The following is a 23,047-nucleotide window of genomic DNA, read 5'->3' as shown; positions in this document are numbered from 1 at the left end:
GGGGGGTTCTGTGTGTGGAGGGGGGTTCAGTGTGTGGAGGGGGGTTCAGTGTGTGTGGGGGGTTCAGTGTGCGAGGGGGGGTTCAGTGTGCGAGGGGGGGTTCAGTGTGCGAGGGGGGGTTCAGTGTGCGAGGGGGGGTTCAGTGTGCGAGGGGGGGTTCAGTGTGCGAGGGGGGGGTTCAGTGTGCTGGGGGGGTTCAGTGTGCTGGGGGGGTTCAGTGTGCGAGGGGAGGTTCAGTGTGCGAGGGGAGGTTCAGTGTGCGAGGGGAGGTTCAGTGTATGAGGGGGGTTCAGTGAGGGGGGGTTCAGTGTGCGAGGGGGGTTCAGTGTGCGAGGGGGTTCAGTGTGCGAGGGAGGTTCAGTGTGTGAGGGGGGTTCAGTGTGTGAAGGGGGTTCAGTGTGTGTGAAGGGGGTTCAGTGTGTGCGAGGGGGGGTTCAGTGTGTGTGTGGGGGGGTTCAGTGTGTGTGTGGGGGGGTTCAGTGTGCGGGGGAGGGTGCAGTGTGCGGGGGAGGGTGCAGTGTGCGGGGGAGGGTGCAGTGTGCGGGGGAGGGTGCAGTGTGCCGGGGAGGGTTCAGTGTGAGAGGGGGAGGTTCAGTGTGCGAGGGGGTGTTCAGTGTGTGTGTGGGGGGTTCAGTGTGTAAGGGGGGGGGGTTCCGCTCGGGTTGGGTGTGGGAGTTGCTGCTTTCATTGAACTCTGGAAGTGGGCCTGTTTGTGTATGTTGGAGGGGCTGAATGGATTTCCATGTCCCACAGTGCATGCGTTCTGAGTTATTAATAAACTTATCTACGAGCCTGTTTGTCATGTATGTAACCATTATGCAACGGTAATCTTCATGTAACTGTAACCTTCATGCAACTCCTGTACACTGTACTTATACCCTACAAATGCACACCCTGACCACAGGGGGTGAACTTGTGGGAGACACTCCTCACCTGGGTTTCCAGGTAGAAAAGGAGAGGTCCCACCCAGGGTCAGCACTCCTTGATCCTGGGAATAAAGGTTAAGGTCATGTTGTGACTGTGTCTGCAGTACATGCCTCGTGTGAGTTTGCAGTACAGTGCAGGGACCCCACATTTGGCGACGAGAAACGGGAATCACCGAACCATGAGGATGGCCACCGGTAGCACAGGGGAACGTTACTGTGTGGGTGAGAACTGGGACGACTTAGTGGAAAGACTGCAGCAGAGCTTTGTCACGAAGGACTGGCTGGGAGCGACAGCGGCTGACAAGCGGAGGGCGCATCTACTGACCAGCTGCGGACCACAGACGTATGCGCTGATGAAAGACCTGCTCGCACCCCAAAAACCAGCGGACAAGCCCTTTGAAGAGCTCAGCCAGCTGATCAGTGAGCATCTCAAGCCGGCGAGTAGCGTACACATGGCCCGGCACCGGTTCTACACACACTGGTGCCAGGAGGGACAATACATTTTGGACTTCGTTGCGGACCTGCGGTGCTTGGCCAATCTCTAAGTTCACAGACGCCTGCAGGGGGGAGATGTTAAGGGACTTTTTCATTGAGGGCATTAATCATGCTGGGATTTTCAGGAAGCTCATAAAGACTAAGGACTTGACTTTAGAAGGGGCGGCGTTGATAGCTCAGACCTTCATGGCAGGAGAAGAGTAGACCAAGCTAATTTACGTGCGCAGCCCTGGTCCCAACGTGGCGATGGACCAGGGAGTTAACATTGTGAACATGGCTAGGGACCCCGCAGGCAGGCAAGGGCATTTCGAAACCGCCCAGGCAGCAACAGACTCTAAGGTGGGCCCGCAACAGGGACAATGGAAAGGGGATCGGCAATTCACGCCTTCACGAGGAACAATGCGCCCCGCGATGGGACCATTAACACCCACCATCAGAGTGCTTAGAAACAATCAAATGGGCAATCAGAGAGGAATGCCTGGTAACAGTCCTTTTGTTAACAACAATCTCAGCTCATGCTGGAGATGCGGGGGTAGACATACTGTGAGAAGCTGCAGGTTCCAGCAATATACCTGTAGAATTTGTAACGTCAGTGGACACTTGGCCAGGATGTGCAAAAAGACTGTGGCGAGGCTAATCTGCGAGACAGAGGAACCAGACGAGGGGTCTGTGGCTGACGTCCACAGCTCATACACTAAAACGCCACCCATGATAATGAAAGTTTTTTTGAATGGCATTCCGGTGTGCATGGAGCTGGATACGGGAGATAGCCAGTCACCTATGAGCACCCAACAATTTGAGAGACTATGGCCACACAGAGCTAGCAGGCCCAAACTGGAACGCATTGACACGCAGCTACGGACGTACACCAAAGAGACCATCCCAGTGCTGGGCAGTGCAAACTTGGTGGTAACACATAATAGATCACAGAACCGGCTGCCACTCTGGATCGTCCCGGGAAATGGCCCTGTGCTCTTGGGGAGGAGTTGGCTAGCTGAGATGAATTGGGAATGGGGGGATGTGCACGCCATTTCATCTGTGGAGCGAAGTTCATGCTCACAGGTCCTACAAAAATTCAGGTCACTGTTTCAACCTGGTGCCGGAACGTTCAAGGGTACTAAAGTAGTGAAACACATCACTCCGGACGCCAGACCAGTGCAACACAAAGCCAGAGTGGTGCCGTATGTGATGCGTGAGAAAATTGAATGTGAATTGGAAGGCTGCTCAGAGAGGGCATAATTTCGGCCATTGAATTCAGCGACTGGGCAAGTCCCATCGTTCCTGTCCTTAAAGCAGATGGCTCGGTTAGGATTTGTGGCGACTACAAAGCCACCATCAACCGAGTATCGCTGCAAGACCAATACCCGCTCCCGAGAGCGGAGGACCTTTTTGCCACGCTGGCAGGTGGCAAGCTGTTCACGAAGCTGGACCTCACGTCGGCCGACATGACTCAGGAACTGGCTGAAGAATCCAAGCTTCTGACCACCATCACCACGCACAAGGGATTATTTGTCTACAACAGGTGTCCGTTTGGCAGTCGTTCGGCGGCAGCCATCTTTCAGCGGAACATGGAAAGCTTGCTCAGATCCATTCCTGGAACAATCGTATTTCAGGACGACATCCTTATCACGGGTCGAGACACCGAGGAACTCCTCCACAACCTGGAGGAGGTGCTATGCCGACTGGACCGGGTAGGCTTGCGGCTGAAAAAGGCTAAGTGTGTGTTTTTGGCCCCAGAGGTCGAGTTTTTGGCAGGAGGGTTGCCGCAGACGGGATCCGGCCCACTGAATCAAAAATGGAGGCGATCCGCCGGGCGCCCAGGCCCGGCAACATGTCGGGGACTTTTGAACTATTTTGGTAACTTTCTGTCGAACTTAAGCACATTGTTGGAGCCGTTACACATGCTCCTGCGTAAAGGTTGTGAATGGTTTTGGGGGGGACTGTCAAGAACGGACTTTCAATAAGACGAGGAACCTGCTATGTTCTAACAAACTGTTGACTTTGTATGACCCCTGTAAAAAAACTGGTTTTAACATGCGATGCATCGTCCTACGGGATTGGGTGTGTGTTGCAGCAGGCTAATGACGACGGCCGACTCCAACTGGTGGCTTATGCCTCCAGGTCACTCTCTCAGGCAGAGCATGGATATGACATGGTTGAAAAGGAAGCACTCGCTTGTGTTTATGGTGTGAAAAAGATGCACCAGTACCTTTTCAGTAGACGGTTCGAGCTAGAGACGGACCACAAGCCGTTAACATCCCTGTTGTCCGACAGCAAGGCTGTCAATGCTAATGCGTCAGCTCGCATACCGTGATGGGCTCTCATGCTGGCTGCGTGTGACTGCACCATACGGCACCGGCCAGGCACCGAAAACTGCGCTGACACGCTCAGCAGGCTCCCACTGGCCACCACCGAGGGGGCGGCAGAGCAAAGCGCTGAGATGGTCATGGCTGTTGAGGCTTTTGACACCACAGGTTCCCCCATCACAGCCCGACAGATCAAACTCTGGACCAGCAGAGATCCCCTCCTATCCATGATAAAGAAATGTGTCCTGACTGGGGATTGGGCGCCCACGCAAGGGGCGTGCCCCGAGGAGGTCAGACCGTTTCAGAGATGGATGGATGAGCTCTCCATCCAAGCCGACTACCTGCTATGGGGCAGCCGGGTAGTCATGCCCCAGAAAGGAAGGGAAGCGTTCATCAGGGAACTCCACAGCGAGCACCCAGGCATCGTGGTAATGAAGGCCATTGCCCGGTCACATGTGTGGTGACTGGGGATTGACTCAGACCTGAAACACTGGGTTCGCAGGTGCACGACGTGTGCCCAGCTGGGCAATGCCCCCAGGGAGGCCCCGCTCAGCCCGTGGCCGTGGCCCACCAGGCCATGGTCACGTATTCACGTAGACTATGCGGGCCCGTTCATGGGGAAAATGTTCCTGATCGTTGTCGATGAATACTCGAAATGGATCGAGTGCATCATATTAAACTCGTGCACGACATCCATCACCGTGGAGAGTCTGCATACAGTTTTCGCGACCCACAGCTTGTCGAACATCCTGGTCAGTGACAATGGCCCATGTTTCACCAGCCATGAATTCCAGGAGTTTATGTCGGGCAATGGTATCAAACACGTCCGGACAGCGCCGTTCAAGCCGGCTTCCAATGGCCAGGCGGAACGTGTGGTCCAAGTCATAAAACAGGGCATGCTACACATCCAAGGACCTTCCCTTCAGTACCGCCTATCGCACCTCCTGCTGGCCTACAGGTCCCGCCCGCACTCACTCACGGGAGTGCTGCCAGTGGAACTCCTCATGAAACGCAAGCTTAAAACGCGGCTGTCCCTCATTCACCCAGCCCTGGCAGACATTGTTGAGGGCAAGCGCCAGTCCCAAACTGAGTTCCATGATCGAAACTCAAGGGGGAGGTGTATAGAAATGGATGACCCGGTATTTGTTCTTAACCATGCTTTGGGACCCAAGTGGCTTGAGGGCACAGTAATTGGCAAAGATGGGAATAGGGTCATAGTGGTCAGACTAAACAATGGGCAGATATGCTGCAAACACTTGGACCAAGTGAAGAAAAGGTTCAGCAAAGACACAGAGGAACCTGAAGAAGAGCATGAGATGTCAGCCACACCACTGCCAGCGGGTGAGCAACAAGGACAATCCACAGCATGCACAGTCCCTGCGGCCAGCCCGGACAGGCCGGAATCACCTCAGGTGACAGAGACGCGTGCCGAGGCTCAGCCACCAGAGCCACAACTGCGGCACTCCACGAGAGAGCGTCGACCACCTGAAGGACTTAACCTTTGACACAAAAAGATGTGAGGGGGAGGTGATGTCATGTATGTAACCATCATGCAACGGTAATCTTCATATAACTGTAACCTTCATGCAACTCCTGTACACTGTACTTAGACCCTAGAAATGCACACCCTGACCACAGGGGGTGAACTTGTGGGAGACACTCCTCACCTGGGTTTCCAGGTAGAAAAGAGGAGGTCCCACCCAGGGTCGGCACTCCTTCGTCCTGGGAATAAAGGTTAAGGTCACGTAGTGACTGTGTCTGCAGTACATGCCTCGTGTGAGTTTGTAGTATGGTGCAGGAACATCACACTGTTGGTGTGAATGAATTTGCTGTTTAGATTTACTCGTGTTGTTTGATGTTGCCTTAATTCTTTGACTTTAGATTAGAGACTTGTATTTTGTGCTGGATTAATGTTAATCTCTCTCTGACCCGATGAATGTTAATGAAAAGCCAGCCCTGTAATGCTCACTAAAGCTTTCGGTTCATTTTCACGTTGTGTTGAATTTGAAATTCTTCCTGGATCAGTTTTTACAGAATTACTTTCACTTGATAGATTTGATGACCTGTGCAGTAAGAGATCGTGACAAGAATATGCAGCAACATTGCTGTCTCATTTTTGAATTTCTACCGATTCAATTTTGGAGTTCATTTATTAAAAAAATTAAAGCTTGAAACTCTCGGGTAATAAAATTAATTGAAAATATAAATAATCTGTCCAAATAACCTGTTTCCTCTCTCCCTCTCCCTTATTCTCCTCCCTCTCTTCCTGCTCATGTCATTCTATTTGCCAAAGTTTATGGCCTAGAAATTTGGGAGTGCTGGTGCGGCTAGGGCCTGGAGTTCACGATCCGGGGGTGGGGGTCAGGGGTTGGTTACATCGGATATACGGCACAGAAACAAGCCATTCGGCCCATCCAGTCTATGCCAGCGTTTATGCTCCACTCGAGCCTCCTCCCGTCTTTTCTCATCTAAATCTATCAGCATAACTCTCTATTCCCTTCTCTCTCAAATGCTTATCTAGTCTCCCCTGAAATGCATCGATACTATTCGCTTCAACCACTCCCTGTGGCAGCGAGTTCCACATTCTCACCACTCTCTGAGTAAAGGGGTTTCTTGTGAATTCCTTATTGGATTTCTTGGTGGCTATCTTATATTGATGGCCTCTAGTTATGCTCTTCCCCACAAGTGGAAACATTCTTTCTGTATCCACTCTATCAAAACCTTTCATTATTTTCATGATCTTTATTAGGTCACCTCTCAGCCGCCTTTTTTCAAGAGAAAAGAGACCCAGCCAGTTCATCCTTTCCTGATATGTATATCCTCGCATTCCTGGTATCATCATAAATCTTCTCTACACCCTCTCCAGTGCCTCTCTATCCTTTTTATAATATGGCGACCAGAACTGTGCAGTGTGGTCTAAACAAGGTTCGATATAGGTTTAGCATAACTTCACTACTTTTCAATTCTATACCTCTAGAATAAATCCTATTAAGCCTGGTGTTGGGAGCGGTAATCGGATACATCAGTGTGAGGTCGGGGGTAGCACTAAGTTACTTGCCTTTGCTGCAGGCGATCCCTCGAGCTGGTTTCCCGCTGTGGCCCTGGCTGCCTCGGGGCAAACCATTGTTGGAACGGGGGAGTTCGAGCAGACATTGGGCCCTTTGCACATGCAAGTAAGGGACCTCACAACTGCTGCAGGCATAGGTAAAGGATGCCTTTTATAGGTCCTCCCCCCAATATGGCGTCCGGCGCTCGTGCGGCCGGAGTGTGTGCTGGTTTCCTGCCCGCCACGTAAGCCGCGTAAAATGGGCACCGCACGGCCCAATCTCTCAGCTCATGACGTCACTCTGGAGAAATTGGAGCTGCTCAGTCTGCTAGAGAAAAAATTGCCCTGTTTGTTATTGTAATGTATTTGCTGCCTGGGTTCTTTGCTTAAGCGTTCTTAGCAACACATTGCTACTAAGAACTAGTTGGTTCATCAACAAAGGTTTAACATTCACGTTTACACATTATCAGTTCATCCACTAGGCCCACAACTGCATACCTCATCGTGGATGACCTAGACCCAACTGGCTGGGGTTTTATTGAGCCTTGTGAACATCGCGTGACTGGCTAAGCCACTCACAATGCAACAGCTCTACAACTATTTTTGGCAGAACAATAATCAAGTGCCCCCACTAAACTGACACATTAAACAAATTAAATTTTTGACTGTAAACTTAAATCAAATTAAAATTTGGGTGCCGGTGTTGATGATGCACTCCAGTCCCTCTGGTGCCCACCTCTCGCGGAAAGTCCCGAGCGTACCAGTGGACACCGTGCAACAGCTCTACAAACCGGTGAGCTTACTCACAAGTGCACACATTACAGTTATGATGCCAGTTCTCATTTGGGGCAATGTGTTTAATCACTGCTCTCCCTGTCGTTTCATTTTGAAAAGATTCCCGTGCGGAATATTGTAGCTGATGAGACATTTTTTAAAGGGCCTGCTTCAGGTGTCGAAGCAGCTGTTTTACTCTGTACTTAACAATCCGGTTGCCATGGCCTAGAGCAGCTGAGGTAATCCTGCTCACGATCCTCATGTGGATAAAGGTGTCGAGGTCCTAATGTACTTTGTGGCTAACAATAATAAATCTCCTTTCCCTTCCCTTTCCTCCCCGGAGCAAGGGGAGAGGGAGGGAGGGAGGTGTAGGGAGAGGGGAGGGGGTTAGTTACTTCTGGTGAATCGTTCGTTATGTCGATAGCTGCAAGCTAGTGCTCTTCTGCTCAGCTATTTGGCCCTCGTTCTGTCATCCTGACAAACGATCGCTGCGGTGGTGGGGTGTGTGATGGATGGAGGCTCGGGCTGTTGTCTTGAGCCGGATGGCTTACCCAGCTCCCAGCGGGAGACACCTCTGCGCAGCTCGCTCCTTCTCCTTGTCTGTTAAAACCACTTGCCGATAACTCCGCGCTTCGCTGAGAACAAACCAAAAATAAAGTTGTCAAGTTAATTTATTCATTCATGCTGGGTTCCTGTTTTTTTTTTTGGAAAAATGAGATCTCTCTGTTGTTTTAATTGAAGGCGGGAGTGGAGCATAAAATTGACCTACGGATTAAACCAGCAACTGAAACACTTGGTAAGTGGCGCACATGAGAAATTGAATCAAAAAATGATTAATACGTTAACTCATGCAAGACTGGCATTGATTTTGTTCCACAATTATAATCTAGTCCCATTTGCATTTTCCCCATTGATTTAATAGGGTAAATGGAGGGGGATTGACCTCCACCTGTTCCTTTAGTGTATCCAGCTGTACAATATTATTTACTTTTTTTATTATTCGTTCCTGGGCTGTGGGCGTCGCTGGCAAGGCCAGCATTTATTGCCCATCTCTAATTGCCCCTGAGAAACTGGTGTTTTTTTTTAAATTCGTAGCCAATCGTTCCAATTCTTTGTCAAATCACAGACGCCAGAGGTCACCTTGGGCCCATTCAAGGATCACTCTGCGCCAATGCTCTTAGCAAAAAGGCCTAGAGCCACTGCACCGTTCCTGGAAGTACTGCAATACCAGGTTCGTGCCATGGAGGTGGATGGGTCAGGCCCCCCACACACCTCCGTGGAGGTGGATGGGTCAAGCCACCCCACCCACCTCCTATTTCCAAAAAAGCAAGCATATACCTTCCTGATCCAGGGAGAACCACCTTAGGGTTATGGTGGTCACTCCCCTGCCAGGTCAGCCACGCACGAACTGGTGTTTGTGTGGTGAAGGTACTCCCACGGTGCTGTTAGGGAGGGAGTTCCAGGATTTTGACCCAGTGACGATGAAGGGACAGCGATATATTTCCAAGTCAGGGTGGCGTGTAACTTGGAGGGGAACTTGCAGGTGATGGTGTTCCCATGCGCCTGCTGCCCTTGTCCTTCTAGATGGTAGAGCTCATGGGTTTGGGAGGTGCTGCTGAAGAAGCCTTGGTGAGTTGCTGCAGTGCATCTTGTAGATGGTACACACTGCAGCCACGGTGCGCCGGTGGTGGAGGGAGTGAATGTTGAAGGTGGTGGATGGGGTGCCAATCAAGCGGGCTGCTTTGTCCTGGATGGTGTCGAGCTTCTTGAGTATTGTTGGAGCTGCACTCAAATGGTGAGTATTCCATCGCACTCCTGACTTGTGTCTTGTAGATGATGGAAAGGCTTTGGGGAGTGAGGAGGTGAGACACTCGCCACAGAATACCCAGCCTCTGACCTGCTCTTGTAGCCACAGTATTTATGTGGCTGGTCCAGTCAGGTTTCTGGTCAATGGTGACCCCCCCAGGATGTAGCAGCAAATGTATATTTTTAGGACGCTTGAGGCCCATCACCAGCATTTTAACGCAAATTATTTTTTTAATGTCTGCTGTGGCTCAGTGGGTAGCATTCTGGTCTCTGAGTCACAAGGTCATGGGTTCAAGTCCCACTTTTGAGTACATAATCCAAGTTGACAGTCCTGTGCTGAGGGAGTGCTGCACTGTCAGATATGCCGTTAACCAAAGCCCATCTGCTCTCTCAGGTGGACGTGATAGGTCCCATGTCACTATTTCGAGGAAGAGCAGGAGAGTTCTCCCTGGTGTTCTGGCCAATATTTATTCCTCAATCAATAAACACTAGATCAGTTTATCTAGTCCTTATCTCATTGCTGTCTGTGGGAATTTGCTGTGTGCAATTTGGCTGCCGCGTTTTCCACATTACAACAGTGACTGCACTCAAAGTGCTTCATTGGCTTTGGAATGACCTGAGGATGTTGTTGTGGTGAATCTGATTCGGAACCAAAGGCTGAATGCCTAGAAACCTTTAAACATTAAAAAAAATAGAAATAAACACACACAACGGCAAACTGACCCAAATCTGTTTAGAATATTCTCCTCTTAATTGAATTAACTATTTGATGGTTTAAAAATGTTCAACTACAATATGAAAAGAGTGCTTGAGATGTTCCGTCACCAGCACTGTACAAATGGGTTGTATCTCACAGGTCTGAATGGTCCTTCTACATGTTGATCTGGCCTAGCATGTTTACGATGGAGAGATCAGCCAGCGCATGTCTGGGATTACCTGGATGTCATTCTCGCCCACAATGCTGTGCAGCATCTGCCAGGCACCATTTCCCACAATGCTGTGCAGCACGTGAGTCACCATTCCCCACAATGCTGTGCGGCACCATGAAGCACCATTTCCCACAATGCTGTGCAGCACATGCCAGGTGCCATTTCCCACAATGCTGTGCGGCAAGCATGAAGCAGCTGCAGGTGCAAAGCATCATTTCCCATAATGCTGTGCGAGGCGCCATGTCCCACAATGCTGTGCGGCACACGCGAAGCACCATTTCCCATAATTCTGTGCAGCACCATGTCCCACAGTGCTGTGCAGTGTGTACAAGGCACCATCTTCTCTACCGTTGATGCGCAATGGGGAAATGACGAGCTCCAGCGATACTGGAAATTGTTAAATTACCACAGGTGCTATTCTAAAATGGTGGAAAGCTGACCGTATCAGACATCCCCATCCACACACATCTAGGCTTCTCAGATTGTGAGTGTCTCTGAGTCGATCCATGCAGTCAGAGTTGGTTTTTAAAAGATTTGCAAGTTACAATCGGTTGCTCATGCTGTTCAGTAGCACACAGAGTGTCAGCTTTCCATTGTTGGCCATAACTTCTAGTCTCCATGCAACTTCATTTGTTAAAATGTCAGATTAAATGAGGCAGTTGTGGTTTTGCCTGGTTGGGATGTGCCCTGTCTTCCTCTAGGTGGCGACGATGTCCTTTAGAAGTGCTCGCTGCTGATTGGCTTTAAGCACCATCTGCACCATTTCCTTAAATTTGGTTTTAACATTAACGCAGAAACATTAAAAATTGCTTCAATGTTGTTTTAATGTGTGTGGGACTATGGTGAGGATTTGGCTTGTAGGGTGGTTACAAAAGATGAACATCAGTAAGAGTTGAGATACATAAAGAAAGAGTTACATTTATATAGCGCCAGACATCTCAAAGCGCTTTACAGCCAATGAAGTACTTTTGGAGTGTCGTCACTATAGCATGTAGGAAACACGGCAACTAATTTGTGCACAGCAAACTCCCACAAACAGCAATGTGATAATGACCAGATAATCTGTTTTTGTTATGTTGATTGCGGGATAAATATTAGCCCCAGGACACCGGGGATAACTCCCCTGCTGCTCTTCGTAAAAGTGCCATGGGATCTTTTAGGTCCACCTGAGAGGGCAGATGGGGCCTCGGTTTAACATCTCATCTGAAAGACGGCACCTCCGACAGTGCAGCACTCCCTCAGCACTGCACTGGAGTATCAGCCTAGATTTTTGAGTGGGACTTGAACCCATAACCTTCTGATTAGTAGGCAAGTTTGCTACCCACGGAGCCTCAGCTGACACTGAACAATTACATCACATTAGTGATACATCCTTCCATCTAATTCCTTAGGTGGATAGAATAATGAGATTGCAGTGCATGTGAACAAAGTTAATGTGTTTGTAATTAACTTCCAAATAATAAAGTCTATTTTTGCTCGTGTGGGAACCTAATTAATCTAAACTGGTTCTTGGAAATTCAAATCGAGTTTTCGATCTGGAATTTTGAGCTGATGATTAATTTCTCGGAATTTCGAATCGACTCCCTGATTAAATCCCAAATCTGTCTCGTTCTATTCCGGGACATCCTGGATTGAGAATATCTGACCAGGAACCATCACCCTGTATACAGACTGAGCCAATCTCACAACCATTGTTGAAGTTTTCATTATTCGTTGCTCCAGCCTGTAACTAATGAAACTGGCAATGTTGTGTAGAAATAGGTTTGGTGTGAGAATCTGATCTAGAATCTGCTTAAACAAAGAGTAAATCAAAATTAGACACAAAGCCTTTTCAAATCCCTCCATGGCCTCACCCCTCCCTTTCTCTGTAATCTCCTCCAGCTCCACAACCCCTCGAGTTGTCTGCGCTCCTCTAATTCTGCCCTCTTGAACATCCCTGATTATAATCGCTCAATTATTGGTGGCCGTGCCTTCAGTTGCCTAGGCTCTAAGCTCTGGAAGTCGCTGACTAAACCTCTCCGCCTCTCTATCCTCCTTCAAGAAGCTCCTTAAGATCTACCTCTTTGACCAAGCTTTTGGTCACGTTTGCTAATTTTACCCTTGTGCGGCTCGGTGTCAAATTTTTTCAATCTCATAATACTCCCGTGAAGCGCCTTGGGACGTTTCATGATGTTAAAGGCGCTATATAAATACATGTTGTTGTTTATTTTTCTCCGTTACCTCCCACTCCCTCCCCCTAGATTGCGGCCGTGGTGCCTGTGAACACCGAAACAGCAATAATTCCTGACTGATAGTGGCCGAGAAATTAGTCTCCATTTTTTGGGCGCTTCTCGGGACGACTAAGACCCAAAATGGCGGGCAGCAACCACGCACCTGTATCCGGCTGGAAGTGCGCCGCCTGCCATATTGGGTGAGGACAAACCGCAGGCGTCCTTTACCCCGGCCTGAAGCAGGCGTTGGGCACTTATTTGCACGTGCAACGAGCCTGTTTGAGGCCCCCATCTCCGAGATTTTGTTTTTCCCTGAAGCAGCCGGCTCCATCGCGGGAAACCAGCCCCGGGGAAGACCTGCGCCAAGGAAGGCGAGTAACTGACCTGAATGTGGAGCCGTGAGGAGCTGGAGTGCTCCTCAGGACCCCACTTTAACGGAACAGCTCACCGCTGCTTCCCCGTCCCCGACTATTGTTCCGACCCCTCCCGGATTGGCCGGGACTCTCCAGGAGCTGAGGAGTTTTCTCCCGAGCACTTCTGCGAGCAACCCCGGGAGAAAAATCGGAGGGAAGTAGAGTCAGCCCTCCAGGATTTGGATGTTCCTTTCCAGGCTGATTTGTCGCTCGGTATTCCGCGGGGTCCTTCTCCGGCCTGCTTTATTTGGATTGAGCGAGCGGGTCTCGAGGTGCAGGTGACTCACTCGCGATCGCGTGTGTGCACGGGATGCCCAGCCCTGGTCTTACTGAAACATTCCGAGGGGGCTTGACAGGGTAGACGCAGAGAGGATGTTTCCCCTCGTGGCAGAATCTAGAACTAGGGGGCATAGTTTCAGAATAAGGGGCCGCCCATTTAAAGCGGAAATGAGGAGGAATTTCTTCTCTCGGTGGGCCGTGAATCTTTGGAATTCTCTGCCCCAGAGAGCTGTGGAGTCTGCGTCATTGAATATATTTAAGGTGCAGATGGACAGATTCTTGAACGATAGGGGAGTCGAGGGTTATAGGGAACAGGCAGGAAAGTGAAGTTGAGGGTAAGATCGGGTCAGCCATGGGGGCTGAAGTTCAGGTGGGCCAAAAAGCTGGCGGACCGATGAGTTATTAACTGGTAATCACCGCTGGAACTCCATTGAGTAAATCCATTTTCAGGACTTTGAATTTTTTACAAATTCCTACAGGAAATGCATCATAATGTGGCGGGTTTTAGACTCAAAGCCAGGCTGACTGGCTGAAAGTGGGGCCGTCCGCCACTGTCAGTCAATGTGGTGACATCACAGCGCATGTGCGTCGCCACGCTCTCTCCACTCCGTAAAAGAGGAAAGATTCGATCATTTATTAACTTTGCCCACTGGGAGTGTTTCAGCCGGGCCAGCGGCCCGGTATCCAAGAGGGGGTGCCAGGCTGCCCATTGGTGGCCCGGCCGAACCTTGGGGGCATTCTCTTTGAGAGCCTGAATTTCGGCCCCATGATCTTATTGAATGGCGGAGCAGGCTCGAGGGGCCGTATGGCCTACTCCTGCTCCTATTTCTTATGTTCTTATGTTCAAAGGGAAATGCTGACTCTGTGAACGACCTGGGCGGCAGGTGGGCACTCGAGCTCGGCAGCTTGTTGCTGCTCCTGTTCCCCGCACCGCAAGGTGACCAGCAGAGCAGGGGAAAGAATGGGTAAGGGGGGAAATACATTGCGTTCGCTGGTCCGTACTGAATGGTGCAGAATAGCACCACAGAGCGCATTTCACAACACGATCCAATCGACAGAAATGATGAGTTTCAGAAGTAAATCTATGCATCGGATGAATTCTGTTGCTACCACCACATGTAACGCATTCCCAATCCAATGCATGAGGAATTTCAGTCGGTTTATGGATGCGGCCTAATGCATCTTATAGGATTATCCGGTTTGCAGCATTACTTTCATTAAAGCCAGAACAACCTTTCTAAAAGGTTAATGTGGAAATAATTACTTTTGATAATTGCTTCTCTCTACATCGTTCTAACTTTGTATTGATGATATTGTTGACTTTCAGTACAAATGATTAACGCATAGGCCAGGGATCCTGTCTGATGGGGCCACCAATGTACAGTTTGCAATCATTCAGCTATTTCATTATGTTCATGACTACAGCACCTGAGGGTAACACCTGCTTTTCTTTTCCCCTATTCTCTTCTTTCTCCTCTTGAGGACACTAACTGGGTCAGATTCTGTGGGTGTAACAACACGTGACTACAGGGGACCTAACTTTTACTGACCAATGGTCACCTGACACCAGTTATGTGATTTGATCATGTGATCAATCGTCATGTGATGATCAAACCTCCAGGAATCTGTCCAACCACAATTGGCAACCCTGGAAGGAAGTGGGGGAGGGGGGGATTCCCCAAGGGAAGGGGGGATTCCCCTCGCTGATTCCTGTTGCTGACTGTTGCCCCCTGCAGGCAAACTCTGACAGAATCTTAAAGAATTAGGGTCGCCAACCCTCCAGCATTGCCCTGCATTCTCCTATAATTGAAGATTCATCTCCAGGACACTTCTGCAATAAAAAAATGTTTGTTATAAAAATATTGGACATGGGGGGGGGCTCAGTGGGCAGCACTCTTGCCTCTGAATCAGAAGGTTGTGGGTTCAAGTCCCACTCCAGCAACTTTGAGCACAAAAAAATCTAGACTAACACTCCAGTGCAGTGCTGAGGGAGTGCTGCAGTGCTGAGGGAGTGCTGCACTGTCAGCGGTGCCGTATTTCAGATGAGACATTGAATCGAGGCCCCGACTGCTCTCTCAAGTGGACGTAAAAGATCCCGTGGCAAGATCTCGTGGCGTTATTCCCGGTGTCTTGGCCAATATTTATTCTTCAAATCAACATAACAAAAAAACAGATTATCTGGTGATTATCACATTGTTGTTTGTGGGAGCTTGCTGTGCGCAAATTGGTTGCCGCATTTCCTACATTACAACAGTGACTACACTCCAAAAGTACTTCATTGGCTGTAAAGTGCTTTGAGACGTCCGGTGGTCGTGAAAGGCTAAGCCAAGTCTGTCTTTCTTTAATGAAGAGTCTATTTATTTTTCGATTGGCCATGGGAAGGCGGTGCCCCCTGAGGATGGACATGTCAGGCGACCAATGGCGTGAGTGTGGGGGCAGGGCAGCTGAAGGCAGGAGGTCATGTGATGAAACCTCCAGGGATATATCCAACCAGAGTTGGCGACCCTCTCCCCGACCCTTGACCTCCGAATCCGATCCTTGGCCCTCCGGCCCTGCTTTCCCTGACACCCCTGATCCCCTGAGCTGATTGGGAATACCAAGCGCCCGAAGGGTGAGCCGGAGTTTCTGGGTCCAGCCACAAGCCCCAGGCCGTGTCGGAACTGAATCCACCAGCTGTTGGGAGTGGGGCTTTTCGTTTTCGAAAGACATCACTCTAAATTCGTCTCGCCCTGATGGTGCTAACCACTGTAGAGCACTACTAGATCTCTGCTCTAAGAGTCAGAATGTCATGTGTTCCCACTCCAGGGACTTGAGCACAAAATCCAGGCGGACACTACTGAGTGAGTGCTGCATTGTCAGAGGTGGCGACTTTCAGATGAGGTGTTAAATGGTCTGCCATCTTAACCCTACGTAAAAGATCTATTTTGAAGAAGAGCAGGGGAGTCTCCTGGCCAATATTTATCCCTCAACTAACATCTTTTTAAAAAAAAACAGATTATCTGATTATCATTATCACATTGCTGTGGTGGGATCTTCCTGTGCCCAAATTGGCTGTCGTGTTCCCTCCATTACAACAGTGACTCCACTTCATTAGCTGTAAAGCACTTTGGGACATCCTTAAATTGTGAAAGGTGCTATATAAATGCAAGTCTTTCTTTTTCTTTTATGTGGCACCTTGTACTGTTTGGGTCTCCCGACCTAAGGCAGGATGTACTTGCCATAGAGGGAGCGCAACGGAGGTTCACCAGACTGATTCCTGGGATGCGGAGATATTGAGCAGACGAGGCCTATATTCTCTAGAGTTTAGGTGATCTCATTGAAACATACAACATTCTCACAGGGCTTGACAGGGTCGATGCAGGGAGAATGTTTTCTCTGGCTGGGGAGTCTAGAACCAGGGGTCACAGTCTTAGAATAAGGGGTCGGCCATTTTGGACTGAGATGAGGAGAAATCTCTTCACTCAGAGGGTGGTGAATCTTTGGAATTCTCTACCCTCTGAGGGCTGTGGAGGCTCAGTCTTTGAGTATATTCAAAACAGTGATTGATAGATTTTTGGATATTAAGGGAATTAAGGGATATGGGGTCAGTGCAGGAATGTGGAATTGAGGTAGAAGATCAGTCATGATCTCATTGAATGGCAGAGCAGGCTCAAGGGACCCAATGGCCGACTCCTGCTCCTAGTTCTTATGTCCTTATCTTATTACTCTTTGGTCGGGTCTAGAATTGGCAAACAGTCTAATGCCACTGGGCTTCTTTAACATTTCCTCTATGCAATGCTGTTAGCAAATCATTTAGCTTCCAATGATCTGCTCAGAAACGTGTGGCAGTGACCATGGACTTTGAGATGGCCAGGTCCGCAGCTCTGTAACTGTAGGTTCCCCCACACAGTGCAGTGCGGGACATGCAGATGGGTGCACTGGTCTGGCAGTCCCTGCCTTTACATGGTGCACAAGCTGCTTTGAAAAGCATGGTTTGTCCACGAACCGATGGCGAGAACCCAGTCGCAATTTGCTGGCTTCCTGTTTCCGTGTGGAGATAAACGTGAACCGATAGAGTGACCTGACCACCTCTCCCCATTTTATTCTCCATCCGCTGGAGCCACTACTTTAAAGAAACCGAAATCGCAAGATGTCAATCACACCGAACATTTTAAGTTGAATGAAATGGCGTTCGACAAGGTCCCACACGAGATTGATGTGCAAAGTTAGAGCACATGGGATTGGGGGTAGTGTACTGACATGGATTGAGAACTGGTTGTCAGACAGGAAGCAAAGAGTAGGAGTAAATGGGTACTTTTCAGAATGGCAGGCAGTGACTAGTGGGGTACCGCAAGGTTCTGTGCTGGGGCCCCAGCTGTTTACACTGTACATTAATGATTTAGATGAGGGGATTAAATGTAGTATCTCGAAATTTGCGGATGACACTAAGTTGGGTGGCAGTGTGAGCTGCGAGGAGGATGCTGTGAGGCTGCAGAGCGACTTGGATAGGTTAGGTGAGTGGGCAAATGCATGGCAGATGAAGTATAATGTGGATAAATGTGAGGTTATCCACTTTGGTGGTAAAAACAGAGAGACAGACTATTATCTGAATGGTGACAGATTAGGAAAAGGGGAGGTGCAAAGAGACCTGGGTGTCATGGTACATCAGTCATTGAAGGTTGGCATGCAGGTGCAGCAGGCGGTTAAGAAAGCAAATGGCATGTTGGCCTTCATAGCAAGGGGATTTGAGTACAGGGGCAGGGAGGTGTTGCTACAGTTGTACAGGGCATTGGTGAGGCCACACCTGGAGTATTGTGTACAGTTTTGGTCTCCTAACCTGAGGAAGGACATTCTTGCTATTGAGGGAGTACAGCGAAGGTTCACCAGACTGATTCCCGGGATGGCGGGACTGACCTATCAAGAAAGACTGGATCAACTGGGCTTGTATTCACTGGAGTTCAGAAGAATGAGAGGGGACCTCATAGAAACATTTAAAATTCTGACGGGGTCAGACAGGTTAGATGCAGGAAGAATGTTCCCAATGTTGGGGAAGTCCAGAACCAGAGGTCACAGTCTAAGGATAAGGGGTAAGCCATTTAGGACCGAGATGCGGAGGAACTTCTTCACCCAGAGAGTGGTGAACCTGTGGAATTCTCTACCACAGAAAGTTGTTGAGGCCAATTCACTAAATATATTCAAAAAGGAGTTAGATGAGGTCCTTACTACTAGGGGGAATCAAGGGGTATGGCGAGAAAGCAGGAATGGGGTACTGAAGTTGAATGTTCAGCCATGAACTCATTGAATGGCGGTGCAGGCTAGAAGGGCCGAATGGCCTACTCCTGCACCTATTTTCTATGTTTCTATGTTTCTATGGCTCGACCCACAGGACTGGCCCATTTGGTTCAACCTGTGACGACCGGAAACTACTGCTTGTGTGAGCTGCTGTCCGGGATGACTAATCTTTCCTTACTTCTGCGAGAGAGCAAGAAAAAGAGAGGGAGCAGAATTAAATCCCAGCTCACTCAATCCCACAGGATACGCGGTAAGATGCCTGGCACAGTGAGTCTGATCGCAGTAAGATTACAAGCTGCTGAGTGATATTTTTAATAGTTTTATTGGAAATTGCTGAGGCAATGCTAGCAACATTGATAAAGGTTGACACATAATTACTGGTCTAAATGTTAATATATATAATCAAAATCTGTCTTGGATATCATCCTTCCACACATTTAGAAAGCGGGGGTTTTTCATTTTCAGATTGAGTGATTTAGTTATTCATTGTTCAAACCTCTGCATTGTAATGAATCACAGTGATAAATCAGTACATCCTCCCCCTCCTCCTCACCAGCACACAGCCAACAACCAGGTTTACTCCACATACACACACCCACGCTGCTTAACCCTTTTGTGTACTGAATGGCCTTGGGTCCGGGAAACCTATGTGTTATGTATGCAACACCTTGTAACCAGCATCCTACCGCCACCAGAGGGCACATCTGTTGGAGTCCCAAGGGATCCCAGCATCCCTTGGGAGCACTGCATATAAGAGGGCCTCCCATGCTGTGCCAGCACTCTGGAGTCAGTATAAAGAGACTAAGGTCACACGTACTCAAGTCTACAGTACTCAGTCACATTGCTTTATTTGAGACATAACACGATTGATACAGGAACATATGAAAATGAGGGGCAGGAACATAAGATCACAAGAAATAGGAGCTGGAGTCTGCTCCGCCATTCAATAAAATTATAGCTGATCTTCTACTTCAACTCCACTTTCCTGCTCCGTACCCATAATCCCTTGATTCCTTTACTATTCAAAAATCTATCGATCTCAGTCCTGAATATACTCAAATGACTGAGCCTCCGCAACCTTCTGGGGTAGAGAATTCCAAAGATTCACCACCCTCTCTGAGTGAAGAATTTCTCCTCATCTCAGTCCTAAATGGCCGACCCCTTATTCTGAGACTGTGACCCCTGGTTCTAGACTCCCCAGCCAGGGGGAAACATCCTCCCTGCATCTACCCTGTCAAGCCCTGTAAGAATTTTGTACGTTTCAATGGAAAAGACCAACTGGTCCGTCGAGCCTGCCCACACAACACCCACCAGCAGCCATGTCATCTCCTGGGAGAGGCAAAAAAAACAGATTTTAAAAAGCCAGAGTCAATTTAGGAGGACAAAATCTGGAAAATTCCTCTCTGATCCTTCATATGCGATCAAAGCTAGTCCAGAAGATCGTATTGACCATGATGTATATTACTTGGGATTCCACCTACCTTTTGTATGCTGTGATATCTGCCACAGCTAGGAACTGCTCCCGCTCTCTTTTGAAGTTATGCAGCAAATTAGCACACACCGCACAAGGCGATAACTTATTCCCTCAGTCAACTATCCTCTGGGAAAAGAAGGACCTCCAGTCACATCTAACTTAGTTCTGCCCTTTTGTATCTTATATGCATGACCCCGGTCCTCCCTGGCCTATTTAATTAATTTGATCTGTCAATGTGAACACCGTCTTGTCCCTTCATTACATTAAATACCTCTATCAGATTGCCACAGAGTCTATGCATCGCTACTACAACAACAACTTGTATTTATATAGCGCCTTTAACGTAGTGAAATGTCCCATGGCGCTTCACAGGAGTATTATGAGATAAAACAATTTGACACCAAGCCGCATGAGTAGATAGTAGCGTAGGTGACCAAAAGCTTGGTCAAAGAGGTAGGTTTTAAGGAACGTCTTGAAGGAGGAAAGAGAAGCGGAGAGGTTTAGAGAGGCAGGGAGTTCCAGAGCTTGGGGCCTAGGCAACAGAAGGCACGGTCAGCAATTGGTTGAGTGATTATAATCAGGGATGCTCAAGAAGGCAGAACTAGAGGAGCACAGACATCTCGGGGGGGATTGTGGGGCTGGAGGAGATTACAGAGATAGGGAGGGGCGAGGCCACAGAGGGATTTGCAAACCAGGATGAGAATTTTGAAATCGAGGTATTGCTTAACTGGAAGCCAATGTAGATCAGCGAGCGACAGTAAAAAGTCACAGCCTATCTGAGTAAGTAAGATCTTTTAAAATTACTATTGTTTTTGTCTGTAGCCCCCTTTTCCAAAGCCTATATATCAGCCACCATGTGAGGGGAAACATTTTATAATCGGCAGCATCTATAACTTTCAAAGAGGCACTTCCTTCAACAGGATTTTAGGCAAACTATTTTTCATTGGTTGTCAAACTCTGACTCGTGACTGTCAATGTGTCCTTGAAACACGAGCACGTAACACTGATGTAAATCCCCCAATCGGAATTACTGGGCCAATGTATAATTACCGAATTGCAAAATCTATACCTTTCCACTGGTTGGACGTAAACCCATAAAGCATATAATCAAGGGCTTCTTGTATTTTGAAATTGATACTGGTAGTCACTCAATCCAGATAAATCACTGAGCAAGGGCAGCTTGTGTACTTGTAGTCATCATAGGCTGGTCCAAATTAGTGCTTCGTTTCCAAGGGTACAAGATGTTCCAGGATTTCCATGAGGAGCTGTCAACATGGTGCTGGCCAAGGTTGTTTTAAGAACATAAGAACATAAGAAATAGGAGCAGGAGTAGGCCATTTGGCCCCTCAAGACTGCGCCGCCTATTAATAAGATCATGGCTGATCTGATCATGGGCTCAGCTCCACTTCCCCGCCCGCTCCCTATAACCCTTTACTCTGTTATCGCTCAAAAGTCTGTCTATCTCCGGCTTAAATATATTCAATGACCCAGCCTCCACAGCTCACTGGGGCAGAGAATTCCACAGATTTACAACCTTTTAAGAGAAGAAATCGCTCCTCATCACAGTTTTAAATGGGCGGCCCCTTATTTTAAGATCATGTCCCCTAGTTTTAGTGTCCCCTATGAGTGGAAATATCTTCTCTACATCCACCTTGTTGAGCCCCCTCATTATCTTATATGTTTCAATAAGATCACCTCTCATTCTTCTGAACTCCAATGTGTGTAAGCCCAACCTACTCAACCTATCCTCATAAGTCAACCCCCTTATCTCCGGCATCAACCTAATGAACCTTCTCTGAACAACCTCCAATGCAAGTGTATCCTTCCTGAAATACGGAGACCAAAACTGTACGCAGTCCAGTTGTAGTAGGACATCTCTGCTTTTATACTCTATCCCCCTTGCAATAAAGGCCAACGTTTCATTTGCCTTCCTGATTACTTGCTTACCTGCATGCCAACATGTTTTTGTTTCATGCACAAGGACCCCCACGTTTTGGCAACAGCCTATCAGCTTATATGAGCCGCCACTGGGGTAGGATGGGCAGTGAAGCACAAGTGAGAGGACGGAGGGTTTGGAGAACTTAGCGTGACCCGGAGATCACCAGAACATCGTGAGGCAGATCCACCCTCTCGGGCTGCCTATAATTTCTAGGTTTAGTGTCAGCTGTGGCTCAGTGGGTAGCACACGCGCCTCTCAGTTTAGGAAGGTCGTGGGTTCAAATCCCACTCTAGGGACTTGAGCACTTAAATCTCGGCTGACATTGAAGTGCAGTGCCGAGGGATTGCCGCAGCGTCAGAGGTGCCGTCTTTCGGATGAGACGTTAAACTGGGGCCCCGTCTGCTCTCTCCCATGACACTATTTTGAAGAAGAGCAGTGGAGTTATCCCTGGTGTCCTGGCCAATATTTATCCTTCAATCAACATAACAAAAACAGATTATCTGGTAATTATCACATTGCTGTTTGTGGGAGCTTGCTGTGCGCAAGTTGGCTGCCGCGTTTCCCAAATTACAACAGTGACTGCACTCCAAAAGTACATCATTGGCTGTAAATCACTTTGAGAATCTCTGGTGGTCATGAAAGACACTATATAAATGCAAGTCTTTCTTTTTCCTGTTTGGTTGACCAGTCTAAAACCAGTATTTATTTTAATTGCAGTGTACATTAAACTATACTTCTGAGAAGCACGAGTTGATATGGGAGAAATCTTTAAATAGGTTTCATAACCATATTATCCATTGTTGGGACAGAATGGGGCCAGCTTGAGAGATGGTTATCGGCGAGCCTACTGAGCGGTGGCAGTTCCTGACCAGGGAGCCGCAGTATTGAAGACTAAGTCTGATAATGTTGCTGAGTAAATCTCTGCCTGTGTCTGGGAGTGATCTGAATAAAATGGTAATTGATACTGAGCTTCGAATGGGCCAAGATTTTACTAATCAATGATGGGTGGCAAGTAAATGAATGTCTCCATTAGCAATGCAGAACTTATTAATCAGGCTTCAGATCACGTCGCGAGGGAAATAGCAGCCTGGGCCTGGACAGATTTTAACTTTAATTTGCCAATAAGCACATAACTGGAATGAGAGAACGTATGAGATAGGAGCAGGAGTAGGCCATTCG

The 23,047-nt window shown here is 48.5% G+C and overlaps 1 protein-coding gene across 1 annotated transcript in view; it reads left to right on the top strand.

The window, feature by feature from the left end:
• Window positions 1-23,047, top strand: part of comtd1 (catechol-O-methyltransferase domain containing 1) — a 78,625-nt gene that overhangs the window by 23,438 nt on the left and 32,140 nt on the right. The window contains 1 exon segment of the mRNA XM_070865373.1: window positions 8,289-8,343. Coding sequence (XP_070721474.1) covers window positions 8,289-8,343 — 55 coding nt within the window.

This window comes from Pristiophorus japonicus, chromosome 22 (assembly GCF_044704955.1).
Source record: "Pristiophorus japonicus isolate sPriJap1 chromosome 22, sPriJap1.hap1, whole genome shotgun sequence".
NCBI lineage: Eukaryota > Metazoa > Chordata > Chondrichthyes > Pristiophoridae > Pristiophorus > Pristiophorus japonicus.
This window is presented reverse-complemented; position numbering and strand designations above follow the sequence as displayed.